This window comes from Lutra lutra, chromosome 5 (assembly GCF_902655055.1).
Source record: "Lutra lutra chromosome 5, mLutLut1.2, whole genome shotgun sequence".
NCBI classification, from domain to species: domain Eukaryota; kingdom Metazoa; phylum Chordata; class Mammalia; order Carnivora; family Mustelidae; genus Lutra; species Lutra lutra.
In genome coordinates, this window is record NC_062282.1 from 30,935,671 (window position 1) to 30,952,677 (window position 17,007).

The window sequence follows — 17,007 nt, forward strand, 5'->3', positions numbered from 1 at the left end:
GCTCTAGACATGATCCCTGTGAGTGGAGTCTCACAGTTGGTGGTTCTGAGGCCATTCTGGGGCGGGGATGTCCTCAGCGTGGTATAAGCGTCCGGGCAAGTACCCAGGAAGCGGGCTGCTGGCTCCGAGCCCTCGGCGGTGACCCTGCAGACAGCTGGCTCACTGGCAGGTCCCCAGGATGGGACTTACTAAGGGAAAGGTGAGCTGAACACTGTCCCCGAAGAGGAGGGAAATCGGGTCCCAATCACGGAAGAGCCTATAATTAGTCCATCATGACTCAAGTCTGGCGTGTGCAGCCTGCGTTTAGCGAAGACTTTGAGCTTTGGGCGAAGCACCGTGCTAAGCACTTTGAGAATTCTGAAAAATGAACAAGTAAACTAGAGACGGGCTGAAACTCGCACTTCAGCCTTCTACCTCTTGCCTCTGGGACCTCCGATGACCAGGATCCTCCCTCCCGGAGGAGGAACCACAGCAACGATGGTCATAAGGATGGCGATCGAAACAGCGGCAGTCCTGGTAATTCCTTTGCTCTGCCCGGTGTCCGCTGGGGAGTGCGGTGTGCAGGAAAGCCTCGTGGTAGAAAGTGGGGTGTTTGTTGTCTTTTTTGTTTGTTTTGTTATCTAGTTCAGTTAATCGCAAAGTCTTCCCACTAGCATTCAGCTTAGAAAATACAGAATTATCATACTGTTATATGTATTCCTGTACCCTTCAATCTCTAGCCTACATGGTGTCCTGAACTCTTCATGGACTTTGATGTCTTTGCACAATTCTTTTGTGCTGTTTCCTCCGCCCCGCATATCACATTCCTTAATCCAACATGTCTGCATTCTCTGTCCCCTTCAGGGCATCGATCAGAAGGTTCTGTGTCAGGATGTCTTAGAAAGCGGGTTTTGCCACCTCCCAAACACCCTCACCTCCACACCCCTTCCTTGGAGGCTGCCAGGATCCGTACTTCCCAAAATAGAGCGGGGCTGCTTTCATAGCTCAGTCTGAATCCATTGCCTCCAGCCACAAAAAAAAAAAAACCACAATCCCCCCAAGCCCCAAACAAACAAAATGTTGCAATTTTAGCCAAATATGCAGCTGAGCCCAAGCCAGGAGGGTTGTGCTGTAGAAGAGCTGCTGCTCCCTGCAGGTGTTTTCTGGACAAAAATGCGATGACTCAGGAACCGGGACCTGGGAGGGGTGTGTTGAAGCTGATGAGAATTGTGGGCCACCTTCCCCGGCTGGGTGGGATGCAGAGGCGTGAGGAGGGGTGACCCCATGGTGGGCTGGGGGCCAGGGAGATCCTGCTGACAAGAGGACAGCAGAGTACAGTGACCCCAGAGGAGCGGTCACTGAGGGCTCAGAGTCAGAGCACATGGAAAGTACATCCCAGACAGAAGCAGAGCTCTCCCCCTCGTGGTGGACAAGATCTGGGAGATCTGGGATGAATTTATAGGGGAGGTGGTTGTGGGGGTACAAATGGCATTCTGAAGTGGAGGACTTGGGCTGGGATTCAGGGGTAGGAGATAGAGCTGAGGCAAGCTCGGGCTGGCTCTGTGGGTGCTTTGGGTCCTGTCTAAGTCCGTTATCTACCGCCACAGAAGCCTGCACGCTACACATCACAGAACGGCAGGAAGGGTGTATTGCTCACAGGCCCCCAGTGGTCAGTGTGGCGGCTCGGCTGATCTCTGCGGGGCTTGACCAGGTGGTTCTTCGGGTCTCCGATGGACCTGTTCACGTGTGCGGCAATTGGCTCATTTAGGATGGCCTTGGCTGGGATGGTGAGCTGACTTGAGTCTGCTCCCTGTGGCTCTTATCCTTGTCGCGGGCCCAAGGGATAGGCTGACATGCCCTTGTCACTAGAGAGGAGGGCAAAGAAATTCAAGTCAAGGTGTAAGGCCTTTGACAGCCTACTTTTGGGACTGCACATGTCCCTTCTGCCACATCCTGTCAGTCGAAGTGCATGGACTGAAGAGAGGAAGAAACAGACTGGGTCTCTGCAGGGGAGAAGAGGTCACCCAGCAAAGGGCCGGGCATAGCCAGGGTGCAAGTTCCAGGCCATTAAGGCCATCCTCCTGCACAGCAGCCATAGGCTGTTGAGAGAGATGCTGTGATCAGGGGGAGGTGGCCCCGCAGGCCACGGTCTTCCGGAGGGGTGGGAGGGGGGGGGTCTGTGAAGTAGTCAGCAGCCTCCCAGCCAGGCGGGGCCCAGGGGGCAGCATCCGTCCCTCCTCCGGCTGCTCCTGTTGTGCCCTGTGCCTTCTGCTTCTACCTGTTGCCCAATCCTTGGCGGCCATGCTATTATTCTGAGGAGGGGGGCCTAGCAGGGTGATAGGATTTGTGCCCTAGCTTTTGGGAAGTGGCTCTGTTGAGAGAATATTGAAGAACCTGCCTGGGCCCTGGGCTCCCTAGAGAGGTTTGCAAGCCAGGGAGCTCGGAGATTAATGTCATCCCTGTCCTGCCCGGGAGGGCTATCAGGAGGCCCAGGTTCCTAAAAACCACCTTTTGTCCACGGGCAGGATCTGAGAAAATCCCTCAGACTTCCGTGTGCCCTAAGCAAGGATGGCTGGTTGGTGCGGGGGGGTGAGGACCGGGGTGTTCTTGCTGTTCCTATTAAAACTGACTTCACAGCCACACCTTTCCTCTAAGCCCGGTTGCGGGATTTCTCTCAGGAAGGTCTGTGGGGTCTTCTTTGTCCCCACACTGTCCCAGAAGCCCGTGAGTGGCAGCTTGATGACCCCGGCCGTCGGGCACCGCTCTGAATGGTTGCCCTGCTCTCCCACCCTCTTCTTTGCTTTTCTTTTCCGGACCCGGTCCTGTTCCAGCCTCCAGGCCTGCGCCAACACAAACAGGCCTCAGGTTGCCGGACGCGAACCGCCCGGGCTTCAGAGGAACGGGCGCTTTCCTTCCAACTTCCCGCCTCGCCTTCCCTTCACCGCCCACCTCATCGCTTCTCCCCCTTGCAAGCGAGCTGCCTCCTCCCTGAGTGGGAGGAAGGCTCTCGGAAATGTGCCCGGAGCTGGCCGGCCCAGTGCTTTCCACTTGGAGGAAATGCTGCATTTTTCACCTTTAACCCAGAAAAATATGGTTCTCAGAAAGCTTGTTTTTAGCACTGAGAGTTCCCAAAGGAAGAAGAATTGGGAGGAGGAGCAGCTCCCAACCTCTCTCAGCTCTGACAGCCAAACCCCCACCCCAGAAGGCTGTTCCTCTTTGGGAGGGGAGGGCTGGGGGGCAGCCTGCAGAGGCCCAGCAGCTGGGGGAAAATCAAGGCAGAGAATTCCAGCTCCAAGTAGAAGGACGATTCATCTTTTAGGAGAGTGGTCTGGACAAAGCATTAGCTACTCCCTATTCCCTTTATGGCCCCTTTCAGCTCCGGCCCAGCCACGCACTCGGGAGCTGTCCTTGCGGCAGGAGGTAGGGGTCGGGGTGTGCCCGGACCCTTTGCTGATCGGGCTGTGTGGTGAGCTCACCAAAGGCAGGAATGGCATCAAGGTCAGAATCCCAAACAAGGGACGTGTGGTCCCTCAGGCCACTCCCGAGTGGCTTATTCCCAAGGTGGAGAGCGTGGATCACGCAGCGGCCTCATCGCTGGGTTTTTGTACAGCACACACGAGACAGACAAGGGAAGAAGAAGGGCCCTGCCTCAGCCCAGTGAGTCAGGGGAGCGCGACGTCTGAAGGCAGGCCCCTGAAGCTGGTGGGTCTCGGTGGAGGTGACAGGCTGTGGTCCGGAAGTTCCAGCTTGCAGGTGGCTGTATTCTGGCGACCACCGGGACCGGCCTCTGGGATGGCCCCTGTCAGCCGTTGCGCTCCAGCCCCACGTTCACACGTGGAAGCTTAATGACAGCCCTCCTCTGATGACAGCCGGAGCTGACGGGCACGGCTTGTTCGGCTTGGGAGGACAGAAGCTGGCCAGGAAGACCGGGCGACTTGCCCTGGTCCTACCATGAGGACACAGCCATGACGCTTCCTTGTGGAGCTTTCCTCCCCCTGACCTGGATCTGCAGTCAGACGCGACCGGCCCAAGGATCCCAGGATTGTTCGGTGCCCTCTGGGCTTCTTCAGGTTGGCTGTGACCGGCAGCACAGGCCTGTGGGTAAGGGGATTTGGGCAGAGGCTGGTACCCAAGTGTCTGATTGCCAGTTTCTCATCAGAGCTCCAAGTCTGCCTTCTTCCAAAGTTCTCTTATCTCAAGGACTCTGGAAGTAGAAACCAGAGCCACTCGGTCTGAGTGGGATTTGGGGACTCACGGTATGCCATGAGGTCTGGATTTGAAGTGTTTTCCCTTCTCTCCTTCACCTTCCCCTCCACAAATAACCTCCAGAACTCAGGGGAGTTGTTGCGAAGTATTTCCAAGCAGCAGTGTGCTCCCCTGGGCCCTGGCCTAGCCCCGGTCAAGCCAAGAACTGAGAGCACAGGGCCGGCAGCAGGAAACACTCCCCACCACTCCTCCTCCTCCTGCCTCCCCTTGTGGAGACTTCTTTGGTCCTAGAAAGTGCATGGCTCCAAGAGCACTTGTCTTTTCCTGGAAGGACGTGAGAGGAACACTGTGTCTCAGTCTTTGGCATGAGGTGGCTGCTTTCTGTCTTTGTCTCACTGACCTATTTAAGATCCAAGTGGTTTACAAAGAGAAATTTCTAGCACGCAGTATGACCTCCCCCAGTGTCCCAGCTGCCACCTCCAAGCAAGGGCCCAGCCCGGGGCTACAGCCTCCTGGGACAGCCCGGTGATGGGGCTGCAGCTCTGAATTAGCTAGAAGATGACTTGGATTGGAATGTCTCTGAGAAGGACGGTCAGGGGAGCTCAAGAAATGTGCTCAAATAGCCTCATTTAGCAACAAAAGTAATAGGCACCAGGCCACAGACTGAGCTGCAGAAAGCCCTATCAGGAAATGGGCTTCAGGAAGGTGGAGGCCAGGGGAGGGAGGTGTCAGACCGAGAGAGTGTGGAGGGGACCTGGGCCCTGGCTGCAGATGTCCTGTATTCCCACTGGACTTCAGCTCACAGGGCAGCTGGGGGAGCGTGGGTGTGACAGGAGAGACTGTCAGAGCAGAATATGGGCCATACTTGTACAACCTCTTGAATGAAGGAAGCTGACTGATGGTCCGATCTAGTCCCCCAAACAGGGCTGGGGAGCTCAAATGATTTGCCAAGGGCTGGGGTCTTATTCACGGTGACATGACTGCCTCTGGCCTGGCAGCCTGGAGCCCTTTGGTTTGTGCAGGGCTGTTGGGGCTATCAGAATGGAAGGAGGCAGAGTGATCTGGGTCCTCACCAACATTGTGTTAGTGCCCCCATCCCCTGACATGTGCCAGCGCACATTTGCTTTGTGAACATTTCCTGAGGATTTGCTGTGTGGAAACCAACCCCTGGAGGAGACACGGGGGAGAGGATGAAGGATAGATAAGACTCGGCTCCTGAAATCCAGGTGTCGGCCAGGGCTGTGGTCTCGTCTGACAGGCTCACGGGCCACCTGCCCCTTCAAAGCCAGGAGACTCTCTTTCTGCAAGACCCAGTCCCTCTTGCGAGACCTGTTGATTAGGTCAGGCCCACCCCAGATGATCTTCCTTTTTATTAAGCAAGTCGATTAATGAGTAACCTAATCACAGCACGAGGTCTTGTCTCCTTCACTTGGGTCGGGCTCACACTCCAGGCAATGGGGATGGTAGCAGGCCTGTGCAGCCAGTGCTGGGAATCCTGAGGACCATCTTGGAATTCTGCCGACTACAGCTCATCAACCCTCCATGCCCGCCGTGCGCCTCCACACAGAACTGCCCTGGAAACCAGATCCGTTCGCCTAAGACAGCCTTCCTGTCGCGTGTCTCTTGTTAAAGAATGTGCCACCATCTGCTATGTCCCTGCACTAGGGAGTCAAAGACTCCTAGGATAAAGGGACTTCTATTCCCAGTGAGCATCAAAATATTTCAAAATCCCTATGACAGTTCCTGAAAGTCCTGTTTCCCTTGGGTGCAAAGATCCTTAGCAATGCCTAAGGGCTCAGGATGGAGTTCGGCAGTTGGTGTGGGTGCCCTGAGGACCAGGGGAACCTGAGCCAGGCAGCTGCCTTTTCCAGGGACCACCCAGCATGAGCCCTGAGCGGTCCCCACTCCGAGCTTGCTGGCTACCCCGTCATCTCAGAGGAAGTAGCATGTGAGCAGCAGAACTCTGCATTAGGCTGGAGTCTTCATTATTCAGTTGGTAGGAAAAGACCATGTTTTATGGCACAGAGAAGTTGCGTGCTCAAGGGAGTGCTTGAGTAGAGGGTACCAGTGGCTCATGGTGCCAAGCTTGAGTGCTGGGTTTTTAGTCCCAACCGTCCCAACCAAATCAACCCCAAACACCTTTGCCTGGCTTTCAAAGTCATCCACTGTTTAATGAAAACTATCACTGGTTTTATAAATGAATAAACGAAGGAATTCAATAAAGAATAAAGAATAGGAAATTCAAATAAACTATCCGTACACAGAGTGTTATAGATCCAGGAAAGAACAATGCCATATAAATATTGACATGAAAAGATTTTCAAGGTACATTAAAGAATCAGGTTTGAAAACAGAATATACAGTATAACCCTCATATATGTGCACACATACATATGGAAATGTGTAAATATTTAGATACATTCACAGAGAAAAATTGAAAGGGTAGAAGGAAAAGTGTTAAAAATAGCTAAAGCTATATAAGAAAACAGTGTGCTTTTTTTCCTTTTATTTTCTAGCTTTTTTTGAGCGAGCCTATAGTGAATATTGTTTTGTTCACTCAGAATATTGCCCATCTTCTTTTGGGGGACTGGTCCTCCTCTGACTCGGAACGTGTAGTTTTGCCTACGGACAGAACCTCTTTCGGGCCATGTGACCGCGCCCCCTGGGCCATGGACACGTGACCCAGGCCACGCCCACCAGAGTCCTCCTCACTAGACGCTGGGAGGAAGGGCACCCTCCTCTCCCTGACCATAAGCCTGTTAAGCTTGGAGGAGCCTGGCACCCCAGGCCCAGCTCTGTGGGGGCTACCCGACCTGAGAGAAGAAAGTTTGGGATGTGGAGAAGAGATGTGTTAGCCCCTGGGTGGAGCGGGAGGCTACCTGGGAGCCTGTGGAACTTACCAGGACTTCCGTACCCCACCGAGGCAATGTCTGAAAGGGGAGGCCACGCCTGTCTTCTGGAGAAGCAGATATGCAACTGCGGGGAGGAGAGGTGGTGGCGGAAATGGATGACTTAGTCATGCAGATGGTCCCTGGGAGGGAGAAGCCAACCCAGAGAGAAAAACATAAATTTCGAAGCAGGGAGGACGTGCAGGTGTTGGCGGACGGTGGGTAGGAGGAGGGCTGTCACCTGTGGTCGCTTCCATAAAGCCTATTTGTCCTTTATCTACGTTTGTCAGAGAGACAGGAGGATGAAGGCAAGTGTCTGTGAAGGAGAGCAAAGGGTGAGGGCAGGCAACAAAGACTGGAGCGCCTCGGGTGAGCGAGGTCTACCAGAGCCCACCTGGGAAGGAGCTGCTCCTGCCACCACAGGGGCCTCTGTTCCTTGTGTGAGGCACCCGGTGCAGGGCGATCCCTTGTCTTTCCACGGCTGGAGACCAGATCCCAGGCAGATCACCTCTCTGTTCGATGACATAGTTCTTCTATCCAGGAGACACATTAAGCCATGTATTGGCTTTTCAAGGTCCAGTTATTTCAAGATATGTACCAAGCCCTTGTCCTGTGGTTGGCACTATGCCGAGCTCTATGGATACAGTGACAACCAAGATGCCCCTCCATTTCTGCATCAAAGAAAGCATTCAGAATTGTGCTCAGTACTTGGAGGGGTGGGGGCTGCACAGAAATGGGGGGTGTGGAGAGATGGGGGTGCTGAGACACGGGAAGAGACTTCTCTCTGCCAGCCATGCTTAGCCTGAGACGTGAGGATGGAGAAAGGTTACCCGACTGAAGAGAGGTCACGTTCATTTAAGCAGCGGGGAACAGGTCTCGGTAGGCCTCTTGCCATGTAACACCCCTCTGGGTAACCAGGGGCTGTGACCTCAGGGGCATCCAAACCAAGTTTAAGGTATTTACACCTTAAGGTGCTAGTCAGAAAGTCAGAGGCATTCGTGAAGTTTCTGGAGGGACAGAGGCACGGGTGACAATCCCACATCTACCTGTTGGGAGCGTGGCCTGGAGTCCCATTTTCCGTTCCCCTTGGTGGCTCCTTTCCTTTCCTGGGGTGGCAGATGGGGTTTCCTGTGAGGCCAGGCCCATTTGGGAAGGGTGTGTGCTGTTGGGAACTGGGTAACGTGGCCTCTGGGATCAGAACCCGTTCCAGGACAAGGTGAGTGCGGGTGTGTGAGAGCACCTCCGGGGCAGGAAGCAGGTCTGGCTCCAGCCCAGGAAAGCTGTCAGCAGCGGTAAAGACGGTGAAGATGTCTCCAGGGCGTTGAGAAAGCTGGCTGGGGCCCCGGGGTAGGTGGTGGGGGCGTGGGGGGGTGGCCAGATTTCCATCTGAGCTGGGCCCTCAGACTTGCTCTCACCTTCAAGAGATGCAAGATGTCTGAGCAGCTCACTATGCTCCACTTGTACTCAATTTAACATGATTTCACTTCCGGGTTTTTATCAAAATCCTCCTCACAAGTTTTTGTCTCTTTAATCCAAGACTAATCACTCTGGGATAAAATCCAGTCCAATTCAATCCCAAATCAATTCAAGACATCTTTGTTAAATCAACTTCGCTGGTTCTCAGACACAATAAATACTTTTAATTCCATTTTTCTGTTAGTCACTCCAGGGGAAGGGTAATGGATCAAATTTATAGGCCATTCAAAACTAATTGTTACACAGCTCTTTTGTAAAGAACTTGAGATTTCTAAGCATTTTAGTGATGTTGAATACTATAAAGAAAAAATCCATACAGCTCTAGTTTTCTTTCCCTTAATACTTATACCATTACTCTGACCTTTTCAAAGTTCCTGGGGTGCATGATGCTCATGTATTTTGGCTCAAGAATCCACCATCTGGGAAACTAATTATGCACGGACACCTTCCCCGAAGGACAGGCCATATGTATGTGCTCTTCTAGGACTTAAATACGAACATGTGCTTTACAACTAATTCTAAATTGGTCTATGGTTTCTTCAGGTTAAATTGTAGCCATTCATATTTTAGTTGTGACTCTGGGTAAAGCAAAGGGAACAGAGGCCTTGAAGATTTCATTTCTCCCCTTCGGATACGCTACTTAAGATCACTTCATACTTTTTGAAATTACTGAGGTTTCGCTGAACCAATGACAGTATTTCCAAATTCGGTGCCTTGAAATTAAACTGATTTTGCCATATTCCCAGAATCTCCAGAAATGTTTAGGTTGTCTTCAGAGTTAAGAAAACAATTAAAAACCATACTTTTAGGACCAGTATTCATTTTTTGTTTCATGATGTTGGATTCCCACTTTTTATTTTTATACTAACTTCCCTGGGACACGGAATATAGATTTAGTGGAACATATGGAAGATTATGTCAAGGGCATACCAAAATATTAAAATGTTAAAAATTTAGTTAGAGCTCTGTGTGACTGCTTCATAAACCAGTGTAATTCTTTTGGGAATTAATAAAAGTATTAACTTTTCCCTAAGTGTTTAAAACAGGAGAAAAAACCAAAACAGCAATGTCCAAATCCGTCAGCGTAAGTTGTAAGAAAATATATTTATTTTTCCATGACAATACTATGATAAAATTGTTAAATACATGCATTTTAAAAACAAACATAAGTAACATCTTTAGAGTTAACAGCCAAGCATACTAGTTTTATGTTTAAGGTGTCTTAGTAATAGGTTACTTATATTCTATGTTCTTGATATAATCATGTTCTCCAAAAGATATGGAAACTAAATTCTGAAATTATACGAGGATATGAAATACTCAAATTTTTCCTTCTAACACCAACATAATCTCCCAAGTTTTCACAAGGTAGAAAATACTTCAGTTGTCATCTCTGTTAAGTGGAGTTATTTTATTCCGTTAAACTCAAAATTCTGTGAATCACACCAATATATAGTTTGGTGCCTCTACCTGTGTATTTAAAGGTTTCCTTATACAAATAAGCATGATTTTAGGTATAGAACATCACAGAAGAGAATTCGGGTTAAAAAAAAAAAAAGTCTAGTGGTAACATTTCAAGAAATGAAAATGGGACCGGTTTTGGATGTGCGGCTTCTCCTTATCTTTCAGCTACATTTGCACACACCTGACCAAACAAAAGTTAGTAAACAGTTACTAGTATTTATAAAAAAAAAAAAAAATTGAAAATATTTAACATGTAACAACTCCTTTAAAAAGACACTCATTCTACAGACAACCTTATAAAAGACAAAACTTCTATCTGTTCACAGTATGTGTATTTTGTAAACAGTTAATTCACTATAATGCAATTGTGAGAGTAAAAAAATGGCAATTTCTAAACGTGAAGACGACCTCTGACTTAGGGCCGACTAATGAGAGAGAAAAGAAGGCAACACGTCCCTTTGGGATAGTTGGGTATTTTTCAATGATTTTCAACCTTTGGATACTTGTAAGGTGGTACCATCTCAAATTTCGGATGTCTTTCTATCCAGGCCAATCTTTTTCAAGCAATTTTAAACTGAAATTTATTTAAGAAAAAGCCATGCTCCTTTTTTGAGAAAATAATAGGGAAGCACAAATGCCAAGGTAGGCTAGAATACCTACTCTTTCCCAACAACATTGTAAGGGTTTCTTACTGTGTGTTGTCTTCAACTATTCATAACATATTCACCTTTCTCCAAAACATTATGTTGGAAGGAAAAAATTAAATAGAAGGGTGTATCATAAATAATGGGGAAAAGTTTTGGAATCCAACTGGGGACCAAGTATTTGAAACTTTTTTTTTTAATGAAAATCATTATCAAATCATTATCAAATCAGTAACAAAATATTGTTTTCTATGATCAATTTGTTAGGTTTAACAGTATTTTGGCAATTGATCATATCAACCAACCCATGTTTCAAAGCAAATTGTATTACCACCTAGAAATATTTCTGAAATGGAATGTTTAGGAGGAACAGTAAGTTCAGAAATTGAAATTACCTACTTTTAAAATGGAATATTCTGAAGGGAAGTATATTTTCAATGTGTAAGGAAATTCTAAACATTTAAATAAGCCATTCAACCAAGTATACGAAGTATTTTTGGCTTAAGGGCAACATAAGGTCTGCTGCTGTTTGGGTTTTTAAAGTTCTGATTAGTTATTACAAAGGAAATCTTAAGGAAATATAGTAAGTGTAATACAAATTAATTTCCTTATCAGTGAAATATTAATTTTCCCCATCACATCTCTGAGTTTTTAAGGTAGTCAGTTATAGCAATCAAAAAGTAATATAAATCATTACTGTTTTGTATTTGGTTAATATTTAATCAGGGATAGCTTACTTGAGAGATTTTGAAGGTTTCTGTAGTTCAGCTAGGCACCTGTAATGAAGACATCCAGAAGGCTTCCCTCTTAAAACACTACTTTTAATTTTCATAAAAATGTTGCACAGTTAGAATTTATCTTCCATAGGTAAATTTAAATTCTGTCTGTAACTTGGACACTTATAATCCAAAATAATAACTTTCTTAATACAGGGAGAAACAAGCACTAATCATGGTTAAGAATAACAGACACCTGTCATAACTCAGTATCGTAATTTTGAGAATTTGAATATATTTAGATCAAATCACAGCCTGTGGAATTTTACCACACACAATAAAGCCTGCACTATCAGTTAACTGAATGTTTTAATCCTCCATACAGGCACTAAAAATAGCTCATTCGTATTGTACTGGCATGAATGCGACCATGTAATAGTTAAGACAAAGGCACAAATTGAAAAATCTCACCACCCTGTCGGAATAAGAGGTTTAAATATTAATAGCCTTGGTACATAATCCACAAAGACCTAAACGGACCAAATTTAAACCCAGTGATTTCCAATGATACTCTAAGGTCTTGTCTAAAGGATGCATTTCCAGTAAGTTTAGAAAATCATTTTCTTCTATGAAAAATTTTCTTCTGGATCTGAAAGGTAGGACGGGCGTTGGTACCTTGCGATTTTGTTTCAGCGGGAAATACCAGTTTAAAATAAATGCTTTGAAGAAATGGTTTATCAAGTGAATGCTTGAGTCCTTATAGTTAAGCTCACACATCAATGTCTTGTCGGTTTGCTAGAACAATGCTGGTTGGTACAGACACATCCCAAGTTTTGTACACATTAAATAAAATGTTGCTATGGATCCTCACGATGAGGGAGGAATAAGAAATCTAGTGACGCCTTTGCCAGCGTCTCTCCCAAGTTCTCACCCAAACTGGAGCTACTTCTTGAGTAGATTCAATCTTTTCAGTCAATAGTCTCGGCTCTACACAGGCTAGATGCTAGTATAAAGTGCCCCTTGTGAAAACTGCACATTCTGGAATGGGACTCAGTCAATAAACACTCACTCACTGAATTTCCACCATGTACCTAGCTGTCTTTGGAATTAGCTAATGATCTCACATTTGACTTCTGGGATGCCTAATATTAGATTTTGGAGAAAAAAAGGGCATTTTATAAAAGGTATGCAAACTTTAAATGGTTGAAAACAGAAAATAATAAAAATTACTTTAAACAGAAAAAAAGAGCCTTATCAGATTATGTGCTTGAGCAGTCAAAAAATCTGAGATAACATCTGCATTTTGATATGTTAGGGAGTACTTTAATTTAAAAAATACTATAAAACTGATTTCAAATTCCTTCTGAAAGAAAATATTCCCTAGTCTCCTTCACAAACCTACATCTGATTATTCAAATGTAGAGAGGGTGGTCATGTTCTTTATACATGGTCTGTATGAAGACAATTAAGAAATTACAGGACTAATGATTTCCCACAAGAATACAAGTTGCCTCAAGTTTTAACAATGTGACTTTGACCACGGTTTCCGAGTGTGATAGTACCAGACGTTCTTAAAAGCAGTCCTTCAGATCCATGAGCCATGAAGTAATGCTGGTATGGAAAACAGGGCTGATCCTTTTGCCCTTAACCTTTTCCGTGAATGGCTGCTTCAGAGTCTAAGCTGTCGGAACACAGCACCTCTGTCACCAAAGCACATAAACACACAACTATCCAGATACCCAGGGCCACAATCTCAAATCCATGCTTCTGTCATTCAACACACAGATGACTTCAACTGTATCTGGGTACTAATCCATGCACACGTAATGCACAAGCTCTACCTAATGTCAGAATTCTAGCTAAGTCGTCTAAGAGTATTTTTATAGTACTGTTCGTCTAGGAGGGCCACTCACTAGAGAAGTGCAGTCATAATCACCACCAGAATCTCCATTTTCCACAAGCGAAGCTTGATCTGAAACCAGTTTGTAAGTGAACTGGCTTATCCGAGACAGGAAAACGTGTCCTGAGACAGACTACAATTCAAAAGACGTGGTGAGGCATAGATGAGTCCAGATACTTAAGAGTTTTCTAACCAATGACTAGGCTTTAGTTGAGGAAAGGGGCATCTCCCCATTACTCTGCCAGTCGGGAAGGGCTGAAGGGAACACATCTAACCTCCCCTTCCAACTAGCCTTTAGTTTCCCCTCCCCCAGGCAGAGGAGCTAAAATGACTGGACAGAGCATGAGCAACTCTGACTGGTTTTCACATCTGAGAACAGTCCTGGCATTGACAAACAGTGCACATTTACCCAGGGTCTCCAGTGCCACCAACAAGTGGATATGTGACAAAGGGCAGTGTCTTCTCTCCCAGTGTTGAGGTCGCCCCCACATGCCCAGGTAGGGTGGGGAACGGGGGTGGGGAGGGAGGTAATGACTTCGGATTTACACAGTGGGTCTAGCTGTCTTCAATTCAGTGGGGAAGGACAAGCAACCTGCCTTGGCCTCAGCCCTAAGCCATGTATTTCTAGGTATATAGCAAGTTATAAGGAGCTTGCCCAGACGAACAGTGTTGTTATGCTTCCCATTCACCAAGTGAGGATCACTGTGTATGGACTCCAGGGGCAGGGAGAGGTGAGCAGCACTCTGATCCTTTCTCATGCAGGAGAGACACTGAGTCTTGGAGAGAAAGGACTGAAGAGCCCAGTGATATTCACCATAAGCCAAACAAATGAGTCATTCTGCAGGTTAGAAAGGGCACTGGAACCAGAGCTGCAATGCAATATATACTGATGACAGAGGTCCAATACTCTCTTCTAGACCTTTCCCATTCTTGGTTCAGTGTAGCTCAGATCCACCAACTTCTACTCTAGCCAACACTTATCCTCAAGAGATGGAAGTACGGGATCCACTGGTTTCAAAGGGGAACGAGGCAGGAGCCTGGGGCAGGAGGGGATAGAAATGACAAGCTTCAGCACGAATGCAGGGAACCCCAGGTCTGAGCACCTGGGGTGCAGGCTGAGGACAGAAGCCTGAGAGGAAAAAGGAGAGTAGCAAACTGTCAGGGACGATCTGGTTTGAGATGTTTTTCACTGCTGAAAATCTCTAGGAGCCATTACATGGTTTTAACGTCTACCAAATGTGAACATAATTAGTTCAGTTTCTATTTCATTCCACGTGTCCCTATATCATGAAGCTCAAGAATTTAGGTGAATTCTAGCAATTAAAATCAGGATTCAGAGAGTACCCAAATGGATTTTGGCCCCTGTGGCCTTGTAGCTTTTTTCCATGACGTGGTTTTTATAAAGAAACATGAGGACCTAGAACAAAAGGATAACCAATCCATTATCATCACAGAACCTCAGAGGATTAAAGAAAGAAACAAAACAAAACAAGCACATCTTGATGTATTCAGGTATTTCAAATTTTCTGGTACTTTGCCTTAACTACCAAAAAATAAAATATCCATGGGGTAAGGAAAAGGTGTAAGATACACTTTTTAGTTTTTCATTCTGCTTTTCCACGTTCATTCTAGACATCACTTAAGAAAAGCAAGGACAGGCAGAGGCAGCTGTGAAGACACATGGTCACAGACAGCTCACAAAGCTGACACGGGTACACCCGCTGATTCAAATGGACCTGGCCACAGTCCGTACGCCATAGCCCTTGAGGAACTGTCCCTGAAGAAGGCATCACCTTCTAAGTTTTAGATTTAAAAATCTGAAGACTGTGTTTAAACAGTCTAGACTGATGATCATTTCAAAAGCAAAACTGCCAAAATGCCTGATCAGAAGGAACCTTCGCTACGAGGTGTCAAAGGTCACCACTGCCCCGTGTCCTGGGGAGGCGCTGAAGCTAGTCGGAACCCTACAGACAGCTAACGCAGCGAGCGTTTGTGCAGGCGTCCCCTCAAACAATCACTGCAATTCTGTTTCTCAGTAATGTTGGATTTGCTCGTGTAACATGGACACTGTGTCCTAAGAAAACCAGTTTTTAAAAAAACCTCAGGTCTCCAGGCTTAGAGAATTCGGTCTTAAATGTCAGCGCAACCAAATGCAATAAAGGAAGTTCACATGCAAGCTACAGGGTAAGGAAAAGGTTTGCAAAACCTCCCAAAGTAAGGACAACATGATTGTAATTTGGGCTGGTCAGTGTCATGCTCATTTTCAAAGTTTGTACCCCTGAGAAAACTGTCTGAAAACCATTATACAGTAGGCACAGAAATCAGCATACTTTGTATCCAACAAAACACTACATAGCGGTCACTACATCAGAAATTATATTAATTTTTGTAAATGCTGTGGACAGAGGAGACTCATGTTGAAAGTTCTGAAATCTGTGCTTGGTTTTCATCTAGAATGGAGCAAGTGTCAGGCAAATAAACATCATCTGGTACTCTGACGTCTTTCTCCCGTGCCTGTAATCGGCTCGCAATTCCACAGCATCCGTATGAGAAAACCTCTAGCAGAACAGAACACGTGGCTGGGGGACTTGTTTTGCGTGTGCGGACCGGACGGTATCCGCCGGGAAGGGCTTCCTGAAGGGAGAGCACGTGGGAACACTCTGGCTCCGATCACGGGTCGCTCCAAGACTTGAGCTGCATGGACCGAATCTCTGAGTGACTCTACTTGGGCTGTGAGACTACACTGAAAGCACAGGGACACTTGGAGTGTGACTTGCGTGCGGGAAGGTCCCCCTCGCCAACAGTACTTCACAGGATCCCTCCAAGACGCCCAGTGCTGGCCCGGGAACGCCGGAACGGAGAGCTTACTGAGATGGCAGACTGAAGTGACGCGGCGACGCTGTTAGTCGTTGGGTTTGTTCTGAAAAAAGTTTGTGAAGGACCACCCTCCCCCGTTCGACTTCGGGGAGTCTTCGTCTTTAGGAGGGATCAAAAACTGCCTGGAGTTAATGGAGCAGGGGCTTCCGAAAGAGGCCGTTTCACTGGTGCTGTCTGTGGACCTGGGAGAGTCTGGAGACACTAAGTTCCAGTTATTGACATTTGCCTGAGGTCTGTAACCGGCAGTTTTATCTAAGTCGTCCTCCGTGCCGAGGTCTGCCCCAATAGCAGGGACCAGCAGGTGCATCTGGGGCTTATAGCCGGCGCCCCCGACAGGGTCACTGTCTTGATCTTCCTCTGGTTTCGCCTGAGGCTGGTACATAGACTGGATATCGATGTACACGACCTGAGAGGTCCCTCCGGCCTCCTCGGCGCCCGGCTGCGCCGTTTCCTCCTCAATGACAGGGGGGCAGTAGGACACAACCACGTGGTTCTCGGCGTCTGCATCACAGCTCTCCTCCTGCCGCTCGGCTACCGGAGAGATTATTTCCGTGTCTTCTATTTTTGGAACCACTGATCGAGTTTCCAGAACCTCAACATTATTTGGGGTACAAGGATTCATTTCCAATGTTTTGAGAGCACTGTTTCCCTAGAAATAAATGATGAGGCAATGATTAAGAGGGGCACGAGAAGCTGCGGCAGTGCCCTTCCTACAAAAAGGGGCATTATCTCGTGTATGTTCCTCGTGGCTACTTAGGGAAATGTGTCTTTGCTGTTCTGTACTGCATACGAGAACACAGGTACTGATTTACATATCAGTATATTCCCGGCTATTCATAGCAGTAGCAAAAACACAC

General features: G+C 47.4%; 1 protein-coding gene across 2 annotated transcripts in view; it reads right to left on the reverse strand.

The window, feature by feature from the left end:
• Positions 1–9,634: 9,634 nt before the first annotated feature.
• LIFR (LIF receptor subunit alpha) overlaps positions 9,635–17,007 on the reverse strand; it is a 76,576-nt gene continuing 69,203 nt past the window's right edge. For both annotated transcript variants that reach the window (XM_047729083.1, XM_047729082.1), the window contains exon 20: positions 9,635–16,799. In XM_047729083.1, the coding sequence (XP_047585039.1) occupies positions 16,176–16,799 (624 nt within the window). In that variant the 3' untranslated portion in view covers positions 9,635–16,175. The remainder of the gene's footprint in view (positions 16,800–17,007) is intronic.